Source organism: Canis aureus, chromosome 3, assembly GCF_053574225.1.
Source record: "Canis aureus isolate CA01 chromosome 3, VMU_Caureus_v.1.0, whole genome shotgun sequence".
NCBI classification, from domain to species: domain Eukaryota; kingdom Metazoa; phylum Chordata; class Mammalia; order Carnivora; family Canidae; genus Canis; species Canis aureus.
The window spans coordinates 30,647,772-30,674,185 of record NC_135613.1 but is presented as its reverse complement, the minus strand read 5'-3'; the positions used below and the strand labels follow the sequence as shown (position 1 = coordinate 30,674,185).

The window sequence follows — 26,414 nt, the reverse complement described above, 5'->3', positions numbered from 1 at the left end:
GGGGCCGCGCTTCCGCGTCCAGGGGCCTTCTGGGTAATGGAGTCCCCGGGGGACGGCGCCTGCGCACAAGGCGGGGCCGCGCCTCCGCGTCCCCGGGCCTTCTGGGTAATGGAGTTTCCCGGGAACTCCGCGCGGCCTTGGTGCCCGCCGCAGAGTCCACCCGGGCGCAGGATCCCGGTCGCTCAGCTGGTGTCTGCGGCCCGGGCGAGAACTAGGCTGAGCGGCCCGACAAGCAGGTGCCTCCGGCGGGGTCTGAGGCCCTGAGGATGTTTGCGGTGTTCCGGAAGCCCAAGACGTTCAAGCTGCGGGCTCTGCACAGCCAGAAGAAGTTTGGGGTGGCGGGGAGGAGCTGCCAGGAGGTGCTGAAGAAGGGGTGCCTCCACCTGCAGGTGCCGGGCTGGGGTCCGGGGACCGGGTGCTTCCACCTGCAGGTGCGGGAGGCTGCGATCTGGGACCAGATGCCTCCACCTGGAGGTTCAAGAGGCTGGGGGCCAGGACTGGGTGCTTCCACCTGGACTGGGGTCCGGGGACCGGGTGCTTCCACCTGGAGGTGCAGGACTGGTGTCCGGGGACCGGGATGCCTCCACCTGCAGGTGCGGGAGGCTGCGATCTGGGACCAGATGCCTCCACCTGGAGGTGCGAGAGGCTGAGTGGGGGCCAGGACCGGGTGCTTCCACCTGGACTGGGGTCCGGGGACCGGGTGCTTCCACCTGGAGGTGCGAGAGGCTGGGGTCCAGGACCGGGTGCTTCCACCTGGAGGTGCGAGAGGCTGGGGTCTGGGGACCGGGTGCCTCCACCTGCAGGTGCGGGAGGCTGGGGTCCAGGACCGGGTGCTTCCACCTGGAGGTGCTAGAGGCTGGGGTCCGGGGACCAGATGCCTCCACCTGGAGGTGCGAGGGGCTGGGGGCCAGGACCGGGTGCTTCCACCTGGACTGGGGTCCGGGGACCGGGTGCTTCCACCTGGAGGTGCGAGAGGCTGGGGTCCAGGGACGGGTGCTTCCACCTGGAGGTGCAAGAGCCTGGGGTCCGGGGACCGGGTGCCTCCACCTGCAGGTGCGAGAGCCTGGGGTCCGGGGACCGGGTGCCTCCACCTGCAGGTGCGGGAGGCTGGGGTCTGGGACCAGATGCCTCCATCTGGAGGTGCGAGATGCTGGGGTCCAGGACTGGGTGCTTCCACCTGGAACTGCAGGACTGGGGTCTGGGACCGGATGCCTCCACCTGGAGGTGTGGGGCTGGGTTCCGGGGGCCTGGTGCCTCCTCAGACTTTTTCCTCTAGTTACTCAAGCCCCCTTCAGCAGGAATTTGTGGAGGGATCTGGGACCTCCCTCTTCTGACTATGAGGATCATGGCAGGTCTGGCCCGAGATTCTAGCACACACCTGCTAATTTGCTCTGGGTTCCAGGGCACAGCCCACGTGGCCTCTCTGGGCCTCAGTATCCGTTTCTGTAAAATGAAGGATTTGTGCTCAGAGGGCACTAAAGGCCCTGCTAGCACTATTGTTCCAGGGATTTCAGTCACCATTCTTACTGGATTCTTAACTGCATTTGTTTTCTTGACTGGACTTGGACTTGGAGCATTGCTGGTTGTGGGTGTGTGTATGTGTGAGGTGCAGGTGCATGAGGAGTTGCCATAAACGTTCATAAAGCTGATCAATATCTAACAAGTGCCTGCAAAGTAGTGGCACTGTGTGCTGGTTACGCTTTGTCAGAGAGGGGCGATGAGTCATTTTCAGTAAGATGTTCTCCTTAATTAATCATTGCCCAAGAAAACAGAGTGCCCTCAGTGGGTGTGTCCTGACGCCAGTCAGGTGCTGTGCCCTCACGATGGGGATGTGTTTATGGGCTTAGTGGAAGCAGTCAGGCATTATTTTCTGAAACAGGCTTGGCTTTTAAGTGCCCTTAAGGAGCCAATTTTGAAAGGGTCTGTGTGGTGAGTCTTGCACAGTAGTCACCACTATGTATGTATGTTCACGTGACTTGTCACTGTTTAGAGCAACCTGTGTAGTAGGTGTCTGTTATGACACGTGCGTACCTTAGACCCCAGCACTCTCCACCTGTAGAATGCAGACGGCATCCTGAGCAAAATGTACTTTGTTCTTGCTGTTTGTGAGGACCGCAGGTGGAAAGGCCTCAGGTTACCACTCCCAGGGTGGGCCTGCCAGAGACCCAGTGCCTAAGCATCCCGCCCTGCTCTCCCTCTCCGCAGCTCCCTGTCGCCGGCTCCCGTCTGTGCCTCTACGAAGACGGTACAGAGCTAACTGGAGATTACTTCTGGAGTGTGCCTGACAACTCGGAGCTGGTGCTTCTCACCTCGGGCCAGACCTGGCAAGGCTGTAAGTGGTGGGGACGTGGGAGGGCAGCAGTGAAGCTGCACTGGCTTTGGAGGTGCTGGAGGTGCTGTGGACAGCCGCCTGGGAAGGAGAGGGTCTTTCTGCTCACAACTCTGGAGGGGCAAGCCCCCAGCATCAAGGAGCACGCTTAGATGGTGGAGCTGCCTCTCCTCTTGCCCAGGAGCCCAGTTGGGGATTTTAGGTGTTTTATTTTCTTTTCTAAGTTATTTAAATTTTATGTTCTTCTGAGATGTCCTCATAACTCCTGAGGGCAAAAGGGAGGGGTTTGGGGGTTGGGACCCGCAGGGGTTGCGATAAGGCAGAGCCAGAGAGTGGCCCTGTTCTGTGCCATTGGGCCCTGTGGCTCTGATGGAAGAGCGGTGGCTCGGGTTGTGCTCACTGTCTGTTCTCTCGTGCTGTTTGCTGACATGCTGTCATGTTGGGGCCTTAGCAGAGCCATGGTTTCCAGGGATGATTCTCTGTGGGTGTCTGCAGGATGATGAGCTCCACACGGGATCTGCAGGTCGGTGGCAGGTGTGTGTGCTCTCCTCCTAGGAGGGTTGTTATGGCTCTTTTGCAAAATGGCTTACATTTCAGGAGATGTTTCTGGTGCCCCAGGAAGGAAGCGGGAGCCCTGAGGATGGAGATATCTGCCTCTTTGGCCTAAGGGGCAGAAGGAAGCCCCAGAGAAGTGTGTTTGTGGCTCTGCCCTGCGGTTGGGACTCTGCTGCCAGCAGTGAGGGGTGAGATGTCTGGTGTGTGCTCCGAGGTTGCAAGTGCTCTTGCTCTGTGGGGCCTTGTCCTTCTAGAGGAAGAGCCAGAAAGCAGAGTCAGCTTGATGCCACCTGGGATGGTCCCATGCAGGAGGTGGGGCTGGGCAGTACAGAGTTGTGGTCCTCAGAATCTTTGTCTGTTCCTACTCTTTCCCATTTCATGGTGTAGTTGAGAGCAGACCAGGCTGGGCCGCTCCCATCCCTACTCCCACCTACCCCTCCTTGTCTCCCTCCGTCCTTCCCCCCTGCACCCCCCCTTCCTCTGTCTGTCTGTCTGTCTCTGGCACTTTATCCCCCTCTCTCCACTGAGACCACTAGTCCTTTCACTTGGTAAACTTCTTTGGAAAAAAAAGTTTAAATTGCTTATTTTGAAACAGTGATGGATTCATAGGAAGTTACAAAGACAGTGTCCCCTAAAAGGTGCAGTTGATGTAGTTTTAATACAACATCCAAATCAGGAGGCTGACACTGGTCCAGGACATGTGCTCTGTGTCACTTATCACCATGTGGGTTTATGTGTTCGCCGCTGCCGTCAGCATTGCAGAGGTGTCCCATCTGCCACCACAAAGTTCTCCTGCATGCTGCCCCTTTATAATCATGCCATTCCTCAACCTTGGTGACCACTGATGTGTTCTCCATCTCTGTAATGTTGTCATTTCAAGAACATTAGGGAAATGGAATCACACTATAATCTTTTGAGATGGGCTTTTCTCACTCACAGTAAGCTGCTGAGATCCATCTAAGTGGTGTGTGTTCCTCTTCATCACTTCATCATTTTAAGACATAGCCGTGCCTCCATTTGTTTACCCATTCACCTACTGAGAGACGTTTTAGCTTCCAGTTTTGGGGTATTATGTTTAAAGCCCATGGGGCCAGTTGCCTACAGGTTTTCGTGTGGGCGGAAGTTTGCATTTCTTCGGAATAAATGTCTAGGAGTACAAATGCTGGGTGCTGTAAGTATATGTTTGGGTTTTAAAGACAAGGATGTCTGTGCTTGTCACTTCTATTTAATATTGTACTAGAGGTTTTACACAGGGCAGTTAGTCAAGAAAAATAAAGGCATCCAGACACTGTGATCTCATGTATAGAACATTTTAAGGAGTCCACTAAAAAACTATTATGACTGATCAGTGAGTTCAGTAACGTTGCAGGATACAGGATCAATATGAAAAACCCAACTTTGTTCTTATACGCTTGCAATGAATAACATAAAGATGAAAAAAGAATAAAATACTTAGGAATAAATGTAACAAAAGAAGTCCAAAACTTCTATTCTGAAAACTATAAAATATTGTTCCAAGAAAATAAGGATTTTTTTAAAAGATGTTTTATTTATTTATTTATGAGAGACACAGAGAGAGAGGTGGAGACACAGGCAGAGGGAGAAGCAGGCTCCATGCAGGGAGCTCGATGTGGGACTCGATTCGGGGTCCCCAGGATCACACCCTAGGCCGAAGGCAGGTGCCAAACTGCTGAGCCACGAGGGTGCCCGAAAATAAGGATTTGAGTATATGGGAAAACATACTATGTTTGTGGGTCAGAAGGTTTAATGCTGTTAGGATGTCAGCATTTCTCAAATTGACCTGCAGATCAAACCAGTCCCTATTGGAATTCCAGCTGGTTCCCTTCCAGAAAGCTGATTCTAATCCATGATACATATGTAATCTTGAGAAAGAACATAGGGAGAGCACTCACCCTTCCTTATCTATCTATCTATCTATCTATCTATCTATCTAAAGATTTTATTTTTTTATTCACGAGAAACACAGAGAGAGAGAGAGAGAAAGAGAGAGAGAGAGAGAGAGAGACATAGGCAGAGGGAGAAGCAGGCTTCATGCAGGGAACTCAGATGTGGGAATTAATCCCGGGACTCCAGGATCATGCCCTGGGCTGAAGGCAGGCACCAAACCACTGAGCCACCCAGGTATCCCCACACCTCCTAATTTAAGAACTTACTTCAAAGTAGCAGCCATCAAGATATTGGACTAGAAGATAGTCCAGCAATGAACTCATGCATCTGTGATCAGCTGATGGTGACAAGGGTGCTGAGACCATCCAGTAGGGGAAAGGATAATCTCTTTAATAAGTGGTGCTGGAACAACGGGACATCCACATGCCAAAGGATGGGCTGGACCCTCAGCTGGCACCCAATCAACTCAAAATGGGTAAATGACCTAAATGCAAGACCTAAAAATATAAAACCCTTAGCAGAAAACACAGTAGTCAGTCTTCATGACCTTGAATTTGACTAAGGATTCTTAGGTATGACAAGAACCACTAAAGAAAATAAATAAGTAAATTTGACTTTCGAGTGTAAGGCTTTTGTGCTGCCATCAAGAAGGTGAAAAGTCAACCCACAGAATGGGACAAGAAATTTGCAAATCATGTATCTGGTAAGGGACTTGTCTAGAATAAATAATCCAGCAGTAGAGGAACCTAATATAAAACCGGGCAAAGGTTCTGAATAGACATTTCTCCAAGGAAGATATTCAGGTGGCAAATAAGCCCATGGGAAGATGCTCAATATCATTAGTCATTGGGGAATGCCAACCACACCCACAGTGAGGCCCCACCTCACACCTGCTGGGCCAGTAACATGCTGGTGAGGGCAAGAGGGGAACTGGGACACTAGTGTGCTGCTGGAGGGTGTAAGATGCAGCTGCCGCAGGGGCCAGGTGGGTGGCTCCTGCAACTGAATAGAATCAGCTGTGACCCTGCAGTCCCACCGCTAGGGTACACCCCAGAGAGACAAAAGCCATTTCCACATGAAGACTTGCTCGTGATTATTCACAGACGCTTTGTTCCTAATGGCCAAAAGGTGGAAGTGCCGCAGTGTCCACAGAGAGACACATGGATGAACAGTGTGGTGCATTAGCCCCATGGGCTGTATACTGACAGGGAAAGGGACCGGGTGCTGACGCTGCCCCTGCGTGGACGACCCCTGCATGTGTCACACCAGGGGAAGGGAGGCAACTACAGATCATGTATCGTATGGTCTGTTCGTATTGAAATGTCCGTATTGAAATGTCTGGAACAGAGATGTCTACAGAGGCTGGAAGTGACCAGTGGTTGTTTCGGGCTGGGGGCAGGGAATGCAGGGAGGGGGATCCAGCTGACAGGTGCAGGACTTGTTTCTGAGGTGATGCAGATGCGCTGAGTGGGATGTGCAGATGGGGGCACATACTAGGGAACACGGGGTGTGCCTTTCCATTGGGTGAATTATGAAGTGTGGGGGTCACCTCTCAATAAAGTGGGGAGTGTGTGTGTGTGTGTGTGTGTGTGTGTGTTTTAAAACAGAGAAATGGCAGCCCCGGTGGCTCAGCAGTTTAGCACCGACTTCAGCCCAGGGTGTGATCCTGGAGACCTGGGATTGAGTCCCGCATCGGGCTCCCTGCATGGAGCCTGCTTCTCCCTCTGCCTGTGTCTCTGCCTCTCTCTCTCTCTCTCTCTCTCTAAGAAATAAATAAAATCTTAAAAAAAAAAATAAAACAGAGAAACAGACTGTGTCCTGGAGTGGTGGTGCTCGTTCTGTGGCCGGGTGGGCTGGAAGGCCGTCTTCTGCCCCAGCCACCCTGATGGGTGTGTGGGGCCATCTCGGTGCGGGCAGCTTTGCACCCCTGTAGGGGCACGGCCAGCTGTCTGTCCCTGGGCTGGTTGGCCGGCCACCTGTCCTCTCTGCGGAGGAGACTGTTCTTTATCCATTTGTCTTGTCTGTCTTCTCATTGGAGTTTTTAACTATTGGGTTTTGGGGTTTCTCTCACAATGTGTTCTGGATACGAGTCTTCTGTGAGATGTGTGGCTCACAGGCATCTCCTGCCTTGTCGCTTGTCTTTGCATCCCTGGAGCAGGCTGTTTCAGGGAGTGGATGTTTTCCATTTGGATGCAGCCCATGTTGTCTGAGCCTTCCTCTTGTGCTCACGCTCCCCACGTTGTCTGGAAACTTCTCACTAAGCCCTCGGCCTGGAAGAGTTTCTCCCCAGTCTTTCTGCATCAGTGGATATGATCATGGCACTTTTTGTCTTTAGCCATTGAGGGCCAATCATACTGATTGATTTTCTTTTTTTTTTCTGATTGATTTTCGAGCACAGACCAGCCTCTTGTCCCTGGGACGACCCCCCTCGGCCGTGGGGTCCTTGTGCACACTGCCCCTGCTGCTGTAAGAGGTGTCGTAGGGGCTTGTGGAAGACTCTGGCTTTGCTGGCTGCTCAGCGCTTGCTCAGCCGCAGGCAGCACCATGGCGGGCAGATCTGGAGGAAGGTCTGGAAGGAGGCCCCAGGATGCAGGAGGTTTCATTTGGGGAAGAGAAGGGCAGAGACTTGCTTGAGTGCCATCCCCTCCTCGTCCGACCCCTGAGGGGCAGGCAGCGGGGCCCAGGCCCCGAGGTGGGGGTGAGGTGGCTGGCTGGTGTCTGGGCGAGGATTGGGGCCCAGGGCAGCCCTGAGGTTGAGCAGTTCCAGAAGCGAGGCGGTGCCGGATGTGCGGAGAGCCGGTTCTCGTGGCTGGCAGCTCCCTGTCTTCCTGCGGCAGCGCCCGGGAACTGGCTCTTCTATCTGGTCCTCCTGCTGGCAGATGTGAGTGACATCAGTGGCTTCCTCAGCGCGTTCCACAGGCCGTCCGCGGGGCTCATCCAGGCCGCTCGGCAGCTGCTCTCGGACGAGCGGGCCCCACTGCGGCAGAAGCTGCTGGCTGACCTCCTGCACACCATCAGCGAGAACATCGCGGCCGAGACCAGGGCCGAGGACCCACCATGGTTCGAAGGTAGGGGGGTGCTGGGAGTGGGAGGGCTTGCTTGGAGCCGCCGCCGCGTGGAGACCACCAGATCCCATCCCAGTTCCCGGGCCAGGGGCTCCCCGGCTCCCTCTGCTCTCAGCCCTGGCACCGGCCTTTTCATTTCTTCACTGTGGAAAAGTGTGTGTAACATAAAATTTTCCACTTTAACTACCGTGAGTGTGTAGTTTAATGGAGTTGAGCACATTTGCCGTGGTGTGCCGCCATCACCACTGTCTGTCTCCAGAACTTTCTCAGGTTCCTCCCCTGAGACCGTGTGCCTATTTGGCACTGCCCCCCGCCCCCCCAGGTCCTCACTGTGGCCCTTGGCGCCTGTCTCTGCTCTGACTCCCCTAGGGCCTCAGACGGGATCACACGGGGGTTCCTGAGCCCGGCCGCTCTCAGGGGTCCCACGTGGCATGGGACCTCATCCTCTGAATGATCCCCTGAAGGGCTTCTCCCTTCTTCAGGCTGGCTCCAGCTCCCCTGTGTGGCTGGACCACACTTGCTTGTCCATCACCTGGCCGTGGACCCGTGGTGCGTCACCTCGGGGCTGGCCTTGAAGCCTGCAGGAGAAGCCCTGTGAGTCTGCAGCCCCTTGGACTTGGATGCCCACGCAGGGGGCTCAGGGGACCCTCCCCAGGCAGAAAGAACCGGAGTCTGTGAGCAGAACACAGCACGTTTCTCAGCTGAGGCCGGCAGTATGCACAGCCTGCTGCCGGGAGAGCTTGGCCATGGACTCCAGAGCCGTCTTGTCTTCTCTGGTTCCAGGCTTAGAGTCTCGATTCCAGAGTAAGTCTGGGTACCTGAGGTACAGCTGCGAGAGCCGGATCCGGAGCTACCTGAGAGAGGTAGGTGGATGTGGGAGCCCGCCAGACTGTGGGCCTGGGGACCTTGTGGGCCTGGGGACCTTGTGTGCCTGTGTCAAGCCCTGTCCTTTGATTTCCTGCAGGTGAACTCGTATGCCCCCACTGTCGGCGAGGAGGCCCAGGGGGAGTATACCCGCATCGTTGATCTCATGTGCCAGAAGCTGAGGACGGTGCAATACAATGGCAGCTACTTTGACAGAGGAGCCAGGGCGGGCCTCCGGCTCTGCACCCCAGAAGGCTGGTTCTGCTGCCAGGTGCGCCGTGGGCCACGGATCTGGGGCCACCCAGGGGATGCTGAGCCAGCCTCCTGTGGCTTTTTCTCTGGCAGCCCTCTGGGCCTTGGCCTGATGGGAGGGTCAGCTCAGCCATTAGATCTCCAATCTCTGGCATTTGAACCCCTACCTCCCCACCGGATGGTCGGTGTAAGATGCCCCTTGGTCCCCAGTGGCTGGTTTGGCAGGCCCTCTGATGGCTTCCCTGGGGTGCTGCTGATGTGGTCAGGAGTGCACAGCTGCACCAGGAGTGGAGTCTTCCCTTGGGAGGAGGGTACTGGGCAATAAGGACAGTTTCACAGCCTCTAAAAAGCAGTGTGTCCCTGGGGAAGCTTTCTGGATGGCAATGCAGATGTCAGGATTTGTGGCCAGATGTGACCTGGTGGGGTCACACCAGCTGGAAGCAGTGTTCTGGGCTTCCTCCTGGACACTTGGAGAAATTACAGAGGCACCACTTCCCAACAGGTGGTACCAACCTGGGTCACAAGTTTAGGGGCTTGGAGCTGGTGGTCTTTGCAAGGACTGGCAGGGGCTGTCCTGCCGCCCTCTCCTCCTTCCTGGCCTCCTGGGCTTCAGCAAGTATCTGGGCCCCTTTGCATTTCCAGTAAAATCTCCTCCCTGCACTGATGGTGTTTGTATTGCCACTGAGGGTACAGAGCAGGCCCTGGAGGTGGGCATGGCCTCTCTCCCACAGATGGGCTCCCTGTGCTTCTGCCTGGGCGGTTCCTTCTGTGGGTGATGGGTCCTGACTGGCAGGACACCCCTTCTTTCCAACCAACTGTATATTAGCCTCCGAATGACTGCAGTACTCTCCATGAGCATCACCTGAGCCCAGGTGTTTCACGGGGGAGGGGCAAAGATGAAAAGCTTCACTCTGACTTTGGGAGGCTTGAGGCTCTGAGGTCTGTAAGTGAGTGAGGGCAGTGGGCTTAGAGCTGGGAGGCTTTGCAGGCCCTCAGGAGACAGGACAGTCCTCAGTAGGGAGAGCGGGGGATTTCAGGGAGGGAGTGACACTTTAAAGCAGGGTTGAAGGATGTGGGAGTGGACAGGTGACCCTGCAAGGGGATGAGGGTAGGGAAGTGGGGGCAGTGGGCTCTGTTGGAGAGCTGCACACCTTGGGGGTGACTGGAGCATCAGACGGCGGGTGGGGGCCATGGCACGTGGCGTGTGCTCAGCAGATATCTGCGAAGGAGTGACTGAAGCTGTGGAATGGCCAGGAACGCCAGCCACGGGGAAACCGAAGCCGGGAAGTCCAGACTGATGTCTCTGACGCCCAGCCTCTGTGTTGGGATTGTAGGGAAATATTGGGAAGGGCTCGTGGGGCAGACAGAAAGGAAGCAGCCAGTGCGTGGGCCATGCCATGGAGGAGGGGGATGGCGTGTGCCTGCAGGCATGTGGAGTGGGCTGGAGACAGTGGGTCTGTCTGGGTGGAGATCCAGGAGGCGCACGGTTGGAAAGCTGGCATTCCTAACAATGGCAGGAGCCAGCCTGCCCCCCTAGCCACTGCGGAGTATCGTACTGGGGGTAACGAGGGAAAGGGGGCTGCCATTCCAAGGACAGAATTCCTAATTGCCCCAGACAACTCGCCGTTTACCAGGACTGAATCTCCCATGGGGTAGGACCTTCTCCTCAGCTCCTCAGCTTGATATGAGACCAGCAGTGAGAGCTGAGCCCGCTTCGTGGACTTCACTGTGTTGTCTTTCGGCCTAGGGTCCTTTTGACGTGGACAGCTGTGCATCCAAACACTCCATCAATCCCTATGGTAATCGGGAGAGCCGGGTCCTCTTCAGCACGTGGAACTTGGACCACATGTGAGTACGCGTTCTGTTGAGGTCAGAACTATATCCACAGACCGAGAGAGTGCCTGTGGGGGCCTCTCCCAGCCGTGGCATCCGTGGGTGCCGTCTGCGTCATGTTTCATGTGCTGAGCTGTGGGTTATGGACTCAGAGATGTACTGGATGTGTGGGGTGGATGAGGTGCCAGGTGCAGGCCCCTCACCTGCGTGATGAGGTGTCCTTCAGCATGGTGGCTGTGACAGGAGCTGATCGAGACGTGGCGCACGTGCCCCTATCCCGTCCGGCTCCCATCTGTGGGGCCCAGTGGGTGCTGTCATGGCGTTGCACTCTGGGGCCATCTCCGCCTCAGCCAGGATGAGCTCAGAGCAGGTGCTCCGGGTCGTTCTCGTGTGTAGGGCATCTCCGGCTTTCACCTGGATGAGTGAGGGCCAGCAGGATTGTTCTGTGTATATGAGCTCATTCTAAGAGCAGAAATAAAACTGTGTTATGTTAGCTGAGGTGCTTTCCTGGAATATAATGGTGTCCTTGTCTCTGCTTTATGAAGACAAACATCTTTGATGCCCTTCAAGTGGCTAAACCACTTTTGGGAATCAGATGGGACTGGATGCATCCAGGGGTCACTGGGACAGTCGAGGCTGCCTTCCTACCTCTCCGTGTCCATCCCCTTCGACACCCAGGAACCTCTCTTCTGATGTTCGTACGTCTTCTTCTGATACCTGTTGGTACAGACATTTCATCCATGAAAATGGACATGATGGGGTCACCAGTGGTGACACTGCACTGTGCTTATTCATCCTGTGATGCGTTCGTAGGGCTGGGGTGCTTGTTTCCCAGGTGCAGAGTGCTTCATTCTGTGACTAGAATGTCATTTGCATCTGCATTTCTGAACTGGTAGGCATTTCTGGTCTGATTTCCAGTTATAAGACCACCTGGGGTGAACACCGGTTCAGGGCTAAGCTGCGTGGTGTCCGGTTCTGGACCACATAGATGTGGTCCATGGGCTGGCAGCAGTAGCTGGGGATGATCAGGAAGGCAGATTCTTGGGCCCTGCCCACCATTACTGGGGCACGGGGATGGGGGTGCACATCCAGGTGAGAAGGGCTTTCCTGGTGGCAGAGCTGGGGGGCAGAGATACCCTCTGGGGAGGGCCTGGGGTCTCACCCCTTCTGTCTGGCCCTGAGCACCACAAGATGACATCTGGGCTCTCCAGCTCATTGTCTGCTACTTTCCATGACGGGCTGGGGCATGGGGACATCCATCTAGAGGTCAGTCCCAGCTTGAAAGGGGGGGAGCAGGCCAGCCTGGAGCAGAGGTGGGAGGTCTCGGGGGGCCCTGCCCTTTACAGTGGGTGTCAGGAGGGGGTTGGTCTGGGGACCTCTCCCTAACCTCTTAGTGGTGTGTCTCAGGGTGCTGTACCCTGGCTTTCTCAGAGCCGTCCATGGCTGTAACCCCCTTGCCTGTTGCTGTGAGGTCCTGGTGACGGTGTGCCTGGATTCTGAGTTCGTCCTCCATGGGAATTGTTTTCAGTTGGCGTCCTGGGTGCACTGGCTCGTCCTGTCCCCAAAGACTGGTTTTGTCTCTGTTTCTACAGGACACTGGGCTTTCAGTGGCTCTGAAACAATGGAGTATTGATTCCTTGTTTGGCTGCTGCTCCATGTGGCAGTGTCAAGGGTGAGCCTAGGGTCCTGGTTTTCTGTGTGACCATGGAAATGGTCATGCTGTTGTTACTCCCCGAATCTGGCCTCCTGGTGCCTGAAGCTGTGTGTCCTCCCCACCCCTCCCCTTACTGAAGAAGGCCCGGCCACTTGAGGCCAGCAGACAGGATGCTTGCTCAGGGGCCTTGTTGTTTTGGGCGCTGCCATCACCAGGGAGGGGCCTGACTTGGCTCCTTGAGGGTGAGAGGTACCCAGGGGGAGCCTGGCCCCCAGCCAGCCCTCTAGCCAGCACAGCCATGGAGTGGTCAGGGTCAGCAGGAGCCCTGCCACACCGACCGCCAGAAGCCACTGCCCCAGGGCTGGGTATGCCACAGGAGGGGGCTGATGGGGTGGCTTATTCTCCATCTCCAGAGCTCTGGGCTCCCTGCCACTTCCCTTCCTGCACTGATGGCTGGAGTGGGGTCTCCCTCTTACCTCTCCGGCTCTCCCTTTGGGCCCCTTCTAGACGCAGTCTTGGTAGGATGCAGGAGGGTGGCTCGCCCCTAAAGATCAAGTGTGGGCATCTCTGCTTCTGGCAGTGGGGGTCCCCTTCTTTCTTGTGATCTTATGCATGTACTTCTTTTCCCATTTGTTCAGCATTTCTCTGTGCTGTAGGGACATGAGTCTCTGTGGTCTGGTCTGCCACGCTGCTGGCAGCCCTCCTAGCTGTGGTATTATTTCTGGTTCTTTCTTGTCGGTCTACAAGCCTCTGTACCTGTTAGTACATGGCGTTTTTGTTTTTGTTTTTTTTTTTTTAAAGATTTCATCTACTTATTAGAGAGAGAGAATGAGCAGTGGGGCAGGTCAGAGGGAAAGTGAGGACCAGACTCCCCCTGAGCAGGGAGCCTGATGGATGCAGGACTCAATCCTAGGACCGGAGATCATGACCTGAGCTAAAGGCAGACGCTTCACCCACTGAGCCACCCAGGTGACCCAGTACATGGGCCTTTGAGTAGTTTGTTTATAAATGAAACAGATTTGCACAAAGCAGCATGGACACACGCAAGCACGAGGCTTGGGTTGGAAAGAGACCTCAGCCCTTCCAGCGACTTTCTCCAGGGAGGATGGAGTGGCTCAGCTTCATTTCTGCAGCTGTTGAGGAGGCGCTCCTGCCTCACGGCGAGGACACTGGGCTTGACTCCTCTCCTCCTGTGTACTTGCCAGGACTGGAAGGTGTGCACGGCCCCAGCCGTTCTGTGGGTCCTAGGCTGGGCCAGCAGGCATGGCCACATGCGGTGAGGAACCTGTGAAGGACTGTCCCCCAGACCTTCTCCTGCAGACAGCCAAACGAGGTGTCCCTGCTGTGCTGTTCCTTCGGGGTGTTTCTGGGTGTGGTGCCTTCTGAATTCTGAACCGCTGTGCTGTGTCTTTTCCTGTAAGCCCCCTCATGGTGGTTCCCATTTCAGCATCAGTGGCTGAGCAGAAGCTGATGGAAGTGTCTCTGTGCTGTAACAGCAGGCGTCCTGGCAGGTGCCATGGGACAGCACACAGTGACCGGCTCTCCCTTCCTTTGCAGAATAGAAAAGAAGCGCACAGTGGTCCCTGCACTGGCGGAGGCTGTTACAGAGCGAGATGGCAGAGAAGTGGCCTGGGAGTACTTTTACAGCCTGCTCTTCACCTCTGAGAACCTGAAGTTGGTCCACATCGCCTGCCATAAGAAAACCACTCACAAGCTCAGCTGTGACCCACACAGGATCTACAAACTGCCGACGAAGTCCAAGAGGCGGCGGCCAGCCCGGAAGTGCCAGTGACGGGCTGCAGGTGCCTCCTGCCCTGGCCTGTGCACGATCCCAGAGGCTCCTAGGAAACCTTCAGGGGCCACAGACTTTGACCTCATGTTTCTGAATCAGTTTCTGCACCTCTGAGAGCCCAAGCGCCCAGGGACAAGTTTGGTGCACTGCAGGGGCATGTGTGGGTTGGCAGTGACGAGCCACACTCCTCAGTGCAGGGGCCCACCTGCCCTGATGTCCTGCTGCTATGCACGCACAGAGTGGCCTCCACACTGACACGGCATCAGGCCAAATGTCTGCGCCAGTCTCCACTCCACGGCGGATGTGGAGCTCTAGTGTCTGGACATTTCTGATTGCTCTAGCTCATTTGGGGTAAAAGGTTTGTATTCCATAAAGCTCGTGCAAAGACACGTGCTATCGTGTCGTTTATGACTCAGAGAGCAGGAAACCCTCCCTGTGTGTGTCCGTAGGGGACGGGCTGACTGTGGTATTGTGTTGAACCCACTGGAAGTTGCTGTTGTTGTGAATCAGAAGTGGTCCGATGTCATGACTCAGTCTTACCCGTTGACATCATGCGAAGCCGTGTAGCCGTTTTGTGTTTTTATGTACAAAACAGGGGCTGTGTGTCAGGCACATGAAGCAGCCAGTGACTTTACCGTGCAGTGTGACCTGCAGGTTTGTAACCGGCTGTGCATGTGTGTCACACGAGTGTGTTAGTGCACGCAGGAATCTGCAAGGAAACACACTGTCTGGACAGCAGTAACCCTGGGGACGTGGTGGGGGTGTGCTGGATTACAAAGGGCTAATTTTCTAAATCATGTATTTTATAAAACTTGAAGTTTTTGAAATAAGCCTTTATTTCATAATCTTTTAAAATACTTTTTAAAGTCATGCAGATTGTAATATTTGAATTTTATATTTGTATAATCATAAAAAGTAATAAAAGATTTTCATAAGTAGACACATCAAAAAAAGTTTACACTGTCTGGGGATGATAATAAGGATAAAAATAAAGGGTGATTTTTTAAAAAATACAAATCATTCCATTTTCTTTCTTTTTTTTCCTCTCTTTTTAAAAAGGTTTACTTATTTATTTATGCATGAGAGACACACAGAGAGAGAGGCACAGACATAGACAGAGGGAGAAGCAGGCTTCCTGCAGGAGCTTGATATGGGACTCGATCCCAGAACCCCTGGGATCACAACCTGAGCCGAAGGCAGATGCTCATCAGGTGCCCCAAATCATTCCATTTTCTTCACTGAAATAGCAGTATCTTGGAATGAGCCAGTCCTGAGAGTGGGGCCATAGCAGTGCCTGTCAGCACCTGGTATTCACCTGGCCCCGCAGGATAGTGCCACTCGTGGAGCTGTCCGGAAGTGCCCTGGTGCTGTCTTTGCTGACCTGTGGAGCCACCCGCCTTCTTCCAGCCCAGAGCACTGCAGGTGCCACCCACCTGGCTGGGCTTTGAGATTTGATTGGCTAGGACTTCACTGTCTCCCCCACTGCCCTCTGCTCCCACACAAGCTCCTGCTTACCTTTCTAAAAACTTTTATTTATTTGAGAGAGAGGGAGGGAGCACGAGTTGGGGGGGTAGAGGGGCAGAGGAAGAGGGAGAAACAAGACTCCTACTGCAGGGAGCCAGTCCTGCTCACTTTTCTGATTGGGAGGCTGGACACCAGGAATCCAGTCTTTGGCAACACAGAGCAGACTTGGAGCAAGAGCTGCAAGGCTATCCTGGTTGTGATGTGGTTGAGTTTGCTTGTTTTAGGGCCCTCAGCCTGGATGCTGGGTGACTGTTACAGATGGGAGTGGTGTCCCCAGGCAGGAGTTGTGTCACCCTTAGACTCCCAGGTTGGTGCAGGTGGGAGGAAAAATTGAGGAGCTGGGAGCATAGAGTCTGGTGATCTGAGGGCGCAGGACTGCCGTGACACCCAGGCAGGAGGTCCTTTGTACTGGCAGGCCATCCACTTGCCGTGGGCCAGGCTCTTTGGTCAGCAAGGCCGCAAGATGACCTCCAGACCCTGGTCCTGCAGCTTACAGGAGTGGGGCAGTGGCCATCGGCCTCAGATGGCAGCTGAGGAGGGGGAGAGGGTGCTGGGATGGAGAGCCAGGGCTGTGGCTTGGAACCACCCTGCCCTGGGAGGGTCTGTGCACAGGAGACCCTAGGCCCCCTCAGCGGCAGGGACCTGGGTGGGGCTGGGACCCGAGGAGCCTGTGTGACTGACCCTAGTAGGGCCCCGGTTAGCTTCCAGGTGGCTGCAGAATGAAGCTGTCGCTGGAGGCTGTTCCCCTCGCACTTTGCCCTACATGTCCTTTCCCTGTGATAAGCAGGACTGTGAATATAGTGGCTTCTTTCCTGAGTTCTGGGAGTGGTGGGGAGCATCAGGCCTGATACTGGTCTAAAGGTCCTCTGCACAAGGGGCGCTGAAGTCAGGGTGGCAGGACGGCTCTACTAGTCTCTACACGGCTCACCCAGCCATGTGTAGGTCATTTTGTGAAGACCAACCTCAGGGAGTGATTCCAGAAGTTCACACTCTTAATAGTGCCAGGACCTGGCAATTATTTTAAATGCTGGCAGACAACCGAGGCAGGATGGATCACCAAGAACTCATAACTAAAGTCATTTTAGCAGCTGTGTTAATATGCTTCCTGAAACTTGATCTTGTCCCAAGGCTCTGGGCCACTTCTTCGGTGTTGCTGAAGTCATCCTGTGCGGGCCCTCCAACCCGGAGGGGTGACGTTTCTGCTGTGCTGTCCCATGGCACATGAGCAGTGTGTCTCCCCAGTTCCCCACGGTCTGTGCTGGCTCCCAGGGGACACTTGGCCTTTTCTTGTGGGAACACTGTGTCTCACCTTGAAGTAACCAGCAGGGACACACATGTGCCACCTCTGCCACCTTCCCAACCCCAGGAGATTGCACTGATGTGAGCAGGGGTCAGCTCCCAGGAGTGGGCATGGTTTTTGTTTTGCATTTTGGTGGGAACATGGCCACACATGTCTTCCGCACGTGTGCCAATGCTTCTCCTAGAAGTGTGTGTAGGACACAAAGACTCCGGGAATTTGAGGCAGCCTGGTCACCACAAGCCCACGTGCTGTGATCACTAGTTATTTCTGCAGTAACCTCAAGTAGTTAGCTGTTTTCCCTGGCTACCGTCAAAATGCCTTTATGAGTAACAATTTCGAAGTATTAAATAGAGTCATTTCTTGATCAATAAACCATACAATTATCTGGCGTAGGTGGAGGTCACAGCTGCTAATGGGAAGATGATGACACTGGAAGCAGAGGGGCTGCAGGGAAAGGTCTCTTGGGTGGGTGTTTGGAGGAGCTGAAACTGCTTCCAGGGCACCTCAGTTACTTGCCCCCAAACCATCCTTCAGGTAAGGTACCTCTGGGCCTCACAGGGCATTTTTACAGGGTTAAATCCAGCTGCTGTTATAACTAAGCCAGAAATGTCCATTATGGGGGCAGGGGGAGGGTCCTTTCTGAGACCCCCAGTGGGTGCCTGTAGGTATGGCTGGTCCCGACCCTCTATGTGCCAACCCTTCTCCTGTACACACACCTGCGATCAAGCATAACCATAAATGACACACAGGAAGGGAAGAGTGACACAGAGGGCTCTCAGCAATGCACTGCTGTGATGCTAGGTGACCCGGATCTCGTGCTCTCCTGGCCTGCATTCACCCTTCTTCCTGGGAGGCTGTGACATGGTGAATGGCTATGTGCTGAGATAAAGGTGAGCGACATGGGTGGGGGACAGCGTTGGGCTACTTCCACCGACCTTAATGAAGCCGACATAGGGAGGACACTTGCTTCCGACTCGCGGTGGGGGGTGGGTAACTAAAACTGCAGACCCAGTGCAGGTGGGGGGATAACCACAGCTCAAGAAGAGACGGTGGCTCCTCGTGAATAACCCTGTCTTCTTGAGTTATAGATGGCTCCCTCCCGCTGGTCCTTCTCCCCAGTGCTTCATAAGCTGCTCCACCACGTGGGTGCGCAAAGCCCATGGGGACAGCTGGCCTTGTCACCACGTGGGGTGAAGACTGCACGGCCTCAGCTCTGTACTCCGGGTGCCCCCCACCCCCATCTCTGGGTGAACGGGTACAAAGGTTGATCCAGCCTTACAAATAGAAGAGGAGTCATTTTCTCCACTTGGCTCTCAACATTTTAGAAAGGAAGAGTTTTAGGAACATAGAGATTTCCTTAAAAATACTTTCAAAATATATTTTATTTCTTTCTCATATGCATTTTGCAAAATTTCCACGGTAAACATTAGCTTCATATACAGAGATAAAGGAGAGTTCTTTAAGAACTGGCATTGACTCAATCACAAGAATGATCAAATTTAGATAATGGAAAATAAACTCATGTATTATCAAAACTAGAGTTTAGTGGGGAGTTTCTTTAGAAAGATCTCTCCCACTGAGTCCCGAGCCCCCTGGGGGACCCAAACTGTGTCATTTACACACAAACACAAGAAAATGCATGCGTGTGGGAGCAGTGGCTGTGCAGTCTCAGAGATGGTTCTGGATGGCAAGTGTAAACGCTCCAGGTACTTGTTCTGTATGAGGACTTTTACGGGCCAGCTTCAACATTTGGTTAAGAATATGGTTTCTTGGGAGATAAACTTGATATACATCTCATCACTTGCTAAACTGTCGAACTATTAACTGTATTAAATATGCAAGGAAATCACTGTGTATACTTTATTCTCTACATTTCTGCACCATCATCATCGTCTTCATCATCTTTGGCTCTGAAATGCATTTTCCTGAATTCTCGTCTGCTCATTGAAGGACAAGACGAAGAAGCTGGTGGAAGGTCCTTGGAGGAAGAAAACACTCATTTTAGCCACGACCAGCCCACAGCACTGGTCAGCACTCCAGGGGAGGGCTGGCTCCCCACCGGCTGCTCCCTGCCCACAACCGTGTGGGGAGGCTAAGAGTCACCCAGCAGGCCACCCAGCCCACACCTGAAGGCCCAGCAAGGAAGGAGAGGCCTCCCAGCAGTAGCTGGTGCCCTGGCAACGATTCTCTGCTTAGGACAGGTGGGGTCGTTCCCAGTTAGCGACGATCTTGCTTCTCCTCCTGGGGACTGGAGTCTGTGCCAAGGCAGTGCCAACATGCGGTGAGAGGGGGGTGCCGCCCAGTGCTGACCGAGCATGGAGGTGGCCATGGGGCAGGAGGCACCAGTCTTACCTGCATGAGCTCCACATTCCCGAAGAACCGGCCCACAGGCATTGGCTGGTTGCTGTCCTCATCCAGAAAGACGCTGTCATCCGTCTGCAGCGGAGGTCTTGCGGCCTGCTCGGTGTGCAGTGTGGACCCACCCTGTGCTGAGCGGCTGCTGTGAGGCTCCTCCCCAGCCAGAGGTGTGTGTGCTGGCAGGGCCAGGCTGTCCTCCGTCTCTGCTGGGCAAGTGTCGCCCACAGCTGTGGCGTGCCTGAGGGGGCACCCCGCGGCCTCCGGCTGTGCAGGAGCTCCAGCCCCCTTTCCTGGGGGCAGCGCGTGCTCTTTGGCAAACCCCAGAGGCTCACTGTTACCAGGGCTCTCGGGTGGTATTCTGGGCACAGCAACACGGTCACTCTGAGGGGCTAGTTTCTGTAATTCTGATTTCACCAGGTGACCTTTGTCACATTTGAACTTCTTGGACGTTCGTCTGTCGGCAGCTTTGTGTGACGTCTGTCAAGAGAAAACATCTAGGATTACGAGGCAGAGGGCAAAATTAAGAATGTCTCAGTCCCAGAGGCTAGTATTCCTTCTCACACCTTACACAATACAGATGTTGTTACCACAGCTTGTACAACAGGGTTACAACACTGTCTGCCTCCAAGGGGACAGAGTTTAGAGAATCTAGACACACGCCCACCGCTGCTCCCCCAGGACTGGTGGAGTTCCTGAGGGAACTTCAGAAGCAGGTACTGACATATTATAAAATTATAACCAAACACTCCAGTTTCCAGGCATCTCTGCTAGAACGTAAGCTGCATGAAGGCAGGATCGGTTTTACGGAACAGAGCAGGTGCTCAGCAAATATTTGTTAAATGGACTTCAAAGTTTTTAGAACAATGCTCAGGAGAGAAACCAAGTCCCAACCAGACCTTTGGGCGTGTGTGAGGGAGGTCAACCCTACTGCAACCCTGGGCACTCAGGCTCTCGGCAACTGTACGGCAGGTGCGGGCAAACCTTTCTCTAAAGACTTTAGGGGAAAAGGGGCCTGCAGCATGCCTACTGGCATCACGAGGAAGGCTGCATTCCAAGACTGACTAGGAGAGGTGCGTGTGAAGACCGAGTGCGAGGCACGTAGGCCCAGGAGGGGTGAGCACTCCAAAAGCACCGCCCCGGACCGGAGCAAGCAGTGCTCTCTGAAGGCAGTAAAGGCACTGCTGTCTCCTCTCTGGGGTATAAGCAACACAATTCTGTTTTAGTAGGACACTTGTCAGGCAATCAAGTCCAGGCATCTTCGTGGTAAAAAGGCTCACCTGACATACTGTCCTGGCAGACACAGCGGTGCTGGCTTCCCGAGCAGAGGCCAACCTGGCCGAGCAACGGCGGGCTCGCAGGCGCGCTGAAGACCGCACTGCACCTGTGAGCTAGACAGGGTCCCATAGTGTCAGAAAGTGCTTTTAGGAGACGTGAGCATGGAAACAGGGATTTCCTGACTGAAAGAAACACTGGAGAGTCCCTCCCACCCCCGTCTCCATCATCTTTCCAGAAAACACCTGTGGCTTTGTGCGAATTCAAACAAAACTGTTTTGGGTTTAAGATGCAGGTCTACTCTTTCCTGTAGTCTTGGAAATTTCAGTTTGCCCCCTTCACTTTATACATTTCTAGGAACCTCCATTTGGCAGTTAGTAGATGTTACATTAACTTCAAACGTGCTCAGCAGCACATACCCTTCCTCAGAAGGTTCTCCAACTTTTTACATGGTGTCCAAGTTCCTTTTTTTTTTTTTTTTTAAAGATTTTATTTATTCACGAGAGACACACAGGGAGAGGCAGAGACCTAGGCAGAGGAGAAGCAGGCTCCATGCAGGGAGCCCAATGCGGGACTCGATCCCAGAACCCCAGGGTCATGCCCTGAGCCCAAGGCAGATGCTCAACTGTTGAGCCACCCAGGCATCCCTGGTGTCCAAGTTCTTGATAAAAGGTGACATAAAAAACAAAAGCCACCCCATCCCACCCTCCCTCAAATTATAGGTGTCAGTTTAAAGCAATTAACTTCTGGCTTTTAAAGAAGCTTTAAATGCTTATTGGTCTGCATCCACTTTATTCTGAATGCAAGACAGTCTTCTGATGACAACAAGGAATGAACTAAGAATCAACCTTATAACCCATGGTGTATCTGGCAAAACAAATCCACATGGGTGAAGCCCCCCTCTATTCACTAAACTAGACTGGATTTGAATTTTACCAGTTTTTCCACTAATTCCCTTTTCTGTTCTGGAAAGGATACCAAATGCATTTAAAAAACAGTGCCCTTAAAGATCAATTTGAAACCTGGCAATAAAGGTGAGTCACACAGAGTAGCCAGTGAGCATGGGTGGGCATGCAGGTGGGAGGCCCGAGGGCTCTCATCACAGCAGTCCCCAGAACTGGGGGCCCTGGGGCCCAGAGAAGGGCAGCATGCTCGACAGAAGAGGAAACCAATCAAAAAAGAGATGAGCTAGCTTAGAAATCTCTACTGTGTCATCCTGCCCACTCTCACCTACAGCCCTGGAGGTATCCAGAGGTCCTGGAAGGTGACAGCTCACCCAGGCTGTGAGATACTGGAGAACATTCAAAATGTAAGGAAAAGGAAAGGCAGGGGCCTGTGGAAGGACAGGGCACCCTTTCAGCTGTGCACAGTGGGGACAAGGTGCTCCAGGCCAGGTAAAGGGCCTCTGGGTGTGTGCACCTGGGTCTGGGCCCACGTCGTATCAAGAGCAGGGTCTGCTGAAGCCCGGCAGCAGTGGGGTCAGTCATGTGAAGGGAGCAGAGCCTGCAGAGATGCCAGAGGTGTCCTCCTCCCTGCCCTGTACCAGCACACCTCCTGCAGCCCTTTCCCCTCCAAGGAGGGAGTGGCCACGTTAGCCCCAGGCCACCACCTGTCTTCTCTTCCCTGTTCTAAGTCCTACTCCCAACACTGTCCCATGTGACTGCTTAGCTGGGGGTGCGGGACTGGCCCTGACTACAGCTCCCAGTGTCACTGAGGTCTGACAGAGGACTGACAGAGCAGGCGCTGTGCTTGAATAGCTTCCAAAGCAGCCTTCTCACTTTAGAGTGAAGATGGCTCCAGTGAGGAGCCTGTTTGAGGTGACCCAAGTGACATGTGGCCTCAAAGTCCTTCTTGCCCTGCATCATGTCACAGGGCTCTCCCATCTATGAGCTCTAAGAGCTGCCAGCATGCAGCTGCTTGGCTACTCCGCACGGGCTGGGCAGGGGAGTGGCTGTCCTGGCTCTTATCCTTCCCTCTTTGTCCCCGAGGCAGGGACTGTAACCCGGGGGTGCACTAGGCTCCCCGAGGGGGCTTGTTCACCTTTGACTTTCCAGGCCCCCTTGAAGAGGCAAACTTGGGGGCTCCGGGTGGACACTCAGGGGCTGTGGTTGTTCTGGGTACCACCTGCCATCCACGTGAGAGCTGCAGTCAAGTCTGGCAGCTTGCTGGCTTGAAAGCAGTCACAGCTGCCTCCTCCCCCAAGGTACAAGCTCCCACTCTTGGTTAAGGATGGAGCAGTTTCTTGTCTCTGAGAGCTGGTTGCTTCCACTTAATCCCCAAATGAGAAACTTCTCATTGTTGAGGTCTTCTGCCTTCCAAGCAGACTGCTTAAAAAGTGGGATGTCAAAGGCAAAAATGTGGCTTCCCAAAGGGCAGGACAAGATTGATGTCCAATAGGACAGCATGAAGAGCCCTGTTGACCCCCCATAAAACTGGCAAGAAGGATGAAAAATCATTGAAGACTTTTGGAGATGGTCCTGTGGGCAAAGAGCAGATGAACAATCACTCAAGACCTCCTATAACTCAGTGGTATTTGAACTCTAGACTGCCAGTGCTGAGAACACAGGTGCCCTCCCACTCCTAGGCGGAAGGGTTTCCTCCCACACGGGGCAGGATGTCAGCCTTTCTCATTCTGCCCCAACCCCAGCTGTGGGTAGAGGCTCCACCCTGGGCAGAGCACTAAGACTGGGACCCCATCACCCTAGCCCTTGCTTGTGGAGGTGGTTCCAGACCAGGAGAAGCAAGCCGAGGGGATCTCGGGCTGCTGCCAGCACCCCCTCTCCCAGAGCATTCAGAATCAGAAGTGTCATACAGTGAAGCCTGTCACTGTCCCAGACGGAGCCGATTCAGAGAATGCCTGAGGAAAAGGCAGACACTAAAACAGAAACTCTTAATCTCTTCCCCAAGGAACTGACTTCATTTGTGAGAGGTGTGGAGAAGGTCATGCCTAAGGCGGGTCTCTAGAACAGAAGACTGTGGAGAGACAGACGGAGAATCAAGATCAACTTCAGGCCACATAGTCAACTGAGCAATTTATGCCCCAGGCTACTGTGGAAAACAACAGAGCAATCAAATGGCGTTCAATGGGAGTTTAACAGCCAACTGTGGTAGGGGAAGGAGAGGAAGCTGGCTTTCTCCATCCCAGTGTGCATGTGGGTTGCCCAGTGTGGCCTTGGAGGGCAGGTCCAACCTTTGCCCGGTGAGGGTAGGGTGGGGGGGACGAGTCCAAGAGGAGAATCTGCCCGGTCACTAAACAAAGCCTGACAAGAAGCCACGGAATGGGGGTGGAAGCAGGAACCCAGAATTCCTACATTATCTGAAATGCCCAGTTTCAACTACAAATTATGGAGCATGCAAGAAAGCAGGAAAGCAGGCCCTTGCACTGGAATAAAGGCCACCAACAGAAGTGCCTGTGAGAGTGACCAGGGTTGAGGTTATCAGACAAAGCCTTAAAAGTACCCATTACGAACACGTTCAAGAGCTAAAAAACGTTCAAGAGCTAAAAAACCACAGCTAAAGCACTGGATAGAGAATAAAGAATCAAGGACACACTGGACACAATTAAGGGCACCAACATATGTGTAATGGGAGCCTGAGGAAGGAAAGGGGCAGAAAACATATGCAGAGAAATAATGGCTCAGACTTCCCAAATGTATTGAAAAACCACCACCAACACACAGGAGTCTCCAAGAACCGAACTCCCAGTAGGAGAAACGCAAGGAGCTCCATAAAGAGACACTGCGGAGAGCCAAAGACAAGAGAAATCCTGAAAACGGCGGGAGAAAACAACTCCTCACTACAAGGGAGCTGCATAGACAAACAGTTAACTTAGCACAAACAATGGGTCTCGTCAAACACATCCCAAGTTCTCAAAGAAAAAAATCTGCCAACGAAACATCGTCCATCTGGAAAGCTATCCTTCTGGATGACAGCAAGACACTCCCAGGTACCAGAGAATGGCGGCCAGCAGAGCCGTCTTACAGGAATCCTCAGGGAGGTTCTGTGATCCGGGATGGGAGTTCATGGTCATAGAACAAGCACCAAGTCCCTACACTAGTACCTCCTTTCTCTCTTCACGGATTTGAGCAGCAGCTGACGGCGTATAAAGGTGCTGTGTTTGGCAGCAACAGCACAGCGGACGGGGTGGAGGCACGGCCGACCTGCGCAGAGGAATGGCCTGCAGATGGAGAGACCATGAGAGCAGGACTGCCGCGTTTCTAACGGGAAAGGATGGAGGAGGGAACAGGCACAACAACCCTCCAAGAGAGGTAAAGGGAAGGTCCACTTTTATATCTCACTGGACTTAAGCTGATTCCACTAAGTTACGGGACATGGCAAAACCTAGAGCAACTGCTGGGAGAAAAATGTTATAAAAAAGTGAATAATTAAAATGCTACAGTAGAAAATATTCATTTTAATGCATTTAAACAAGGAACAGAAGAAACCAAACGTATTTAAAGAAAACAAAAGTAAAATGACAGAATGGTAAAACGGGGGTCCGACTTTAACGTGAACTGGTGGGGGCGCGCCTGGTGGCTCAGAGCTCAGGTCAGCACCTCAGGGTCCTGGGATGGAGGCCCCGAACCGGGTGTGTGTTGGGGGGGGGGCCTGCGCAGCGGGGAACCTCTCTCCCTCTGCCCTTCCCTCGGTGCGCTCTCTCTCAAATAAGTACATAAGATCTTTAAGAACGAATGAATGAGGACGCCCATAAAGACTCCGCCCCTCCCCAGGACCCGGCCCAGCCCAGGTGCCCAGCGCCAGGGCCCGGCGAGCGGTCAGTCGCCTCCCACCCTCCTGGGCCAAGCTGAGGTCACCTGCTGAAAAACCAAGTGGCTTCAGGGGCGGCGGCAGCGCTCAGGGCTCCCGGCTGGTTCCAGGGGAGACCCCGACCCGGGGTACGGGACCGTGAGGACCGACCCGCCCCACTCCTCCGGCTGGTCTGGGAGACCCCGACCTGGGGTACGGGACCCTGAAGACCCTCCCCCCGATGGCTGGTCTGGGAGACCCCGACCCGGGGTACGTGACCCTGAGGACCGTCCCCCCGATGGCTGGTCTGGGAGACCCCGACCCGGGGTACGTGACCCTGAGGACCGTCCCCCCGATGGCTGGTCTGGGAGACCCCCCCACCCCGACCCGGGGCACGTGACCCTGAAGACCCTCCCCCCGATGGCAGGTCTGGGAGACCCCGACCCGGGGCACGTGACCCCGAGGACCGCCCCGCCCCCTCCCCTCCCCCGGCTGGCCTGGGAGACCCCGACCCCGACCTGGGGCGCGTGACCCCGAGGACCGCCCCGCCCCCTCCCCGGGCTGGCCCGGGAGACCCCGACCCGGGGGGGCGTGACCCGGGGTGCTCCCCCACCCAACGGCAGGTCTGGGAGGCCCTGCCCCGGGGACGGCCCAGGGGGTGCCGACCAGAGGCCGCCCCTCGGCCCCGGGCGTCCCGCGGCCACTCCTCGGCTCCCAGACAACGGGTGGCCGGAGCCCCAGCCGCCTTGGCGCAGCTCCTGCACGGCCTAGGCCCCTCACCTTCCGGCTCCTCATGAGTGTGAGCGGCGCACTGCCGCCCCCAGCACCGCCCCAGAACCCCGCGTCCCGACCTAACGCTTCTCAGAGGAGCCGCAGCCCCGCGGTGCTCGGCCCGCGCCCCCGGCGTCTGACGACACCAGCAGCTCGGCCAATCACAGCCCGGCGTCCTCAGGCACGTGACC

The 26,414-nt window shown here is 54.6% G+C and overlaps 2 protein-coding genes across 5 annotated transcripts; one reads left to right on the top strand and one right to left on the bottom strand.

The window, feature by feature from the left end:
- The first annotated feature begins 87 nt into the window (after window positions 1–87).
- On the top strand, window positions 88–15,205 carry DFFB (DNA fragmentation factor subunit beta). Of its 4 annotated transcripts, none has more exons than XM_077891477.1 (7): window positions 88–389; window positions 2,206–2,332; window positions 7,672–7,860; window positions 8,641–8,720; window positions 8,822–8,992; window positions 10,721–10,821; window positions 14,018–15,205. In XM_077891477.1, the coding sequence occupies exons 1-7, from the start codon at window positions 267–269 to the stop codon at window positions 14,250–14,252; spliced, it is 1,026 nt and encodes a 341-aa protein (XP_077747603.1). In that variant the 5' UTR covers window positions 88–266; the 3' UTR covers window positions 14,253–15,205. The 4 variants fall into 4 exon arrangements, with proteins under 4 accessions (XP_077747603.1, XP_077747602.1, XP_077747600.1 ...); XM_077891476.1 differs by having other exon boundaries at window positions 7,630–7,860; XM_077891474.1 differs by having other exon boundaries at window positions 88–431.
- On the bottom strand, window positions 15,086–26,391 carry C3H1orf174 (chromosome 3 C1orf174 homolog). The gene is made up of 4 exons (XM_077891478.1): window positions 26,233–26,391; window positions 20,712–20,822; window positions 19,429–19,911; window positions 15,086–19,054 (listed from the first exon to the last, which is right to left on the bottom strand). Exons 1-4 carry the CDS (start codon window positions 26,245–26,247, stop codon window positions 18,944–18,946), a joined length of 720 nt encoding a protein of 239 aa, XP_077747604.1. The 5' UTR covers window positions 26,248–26,391; the 3' UTR covers window positions 15,086–18,943.
- Window positions 26,392–26,414: the final 23 nt, after the last annotated feature.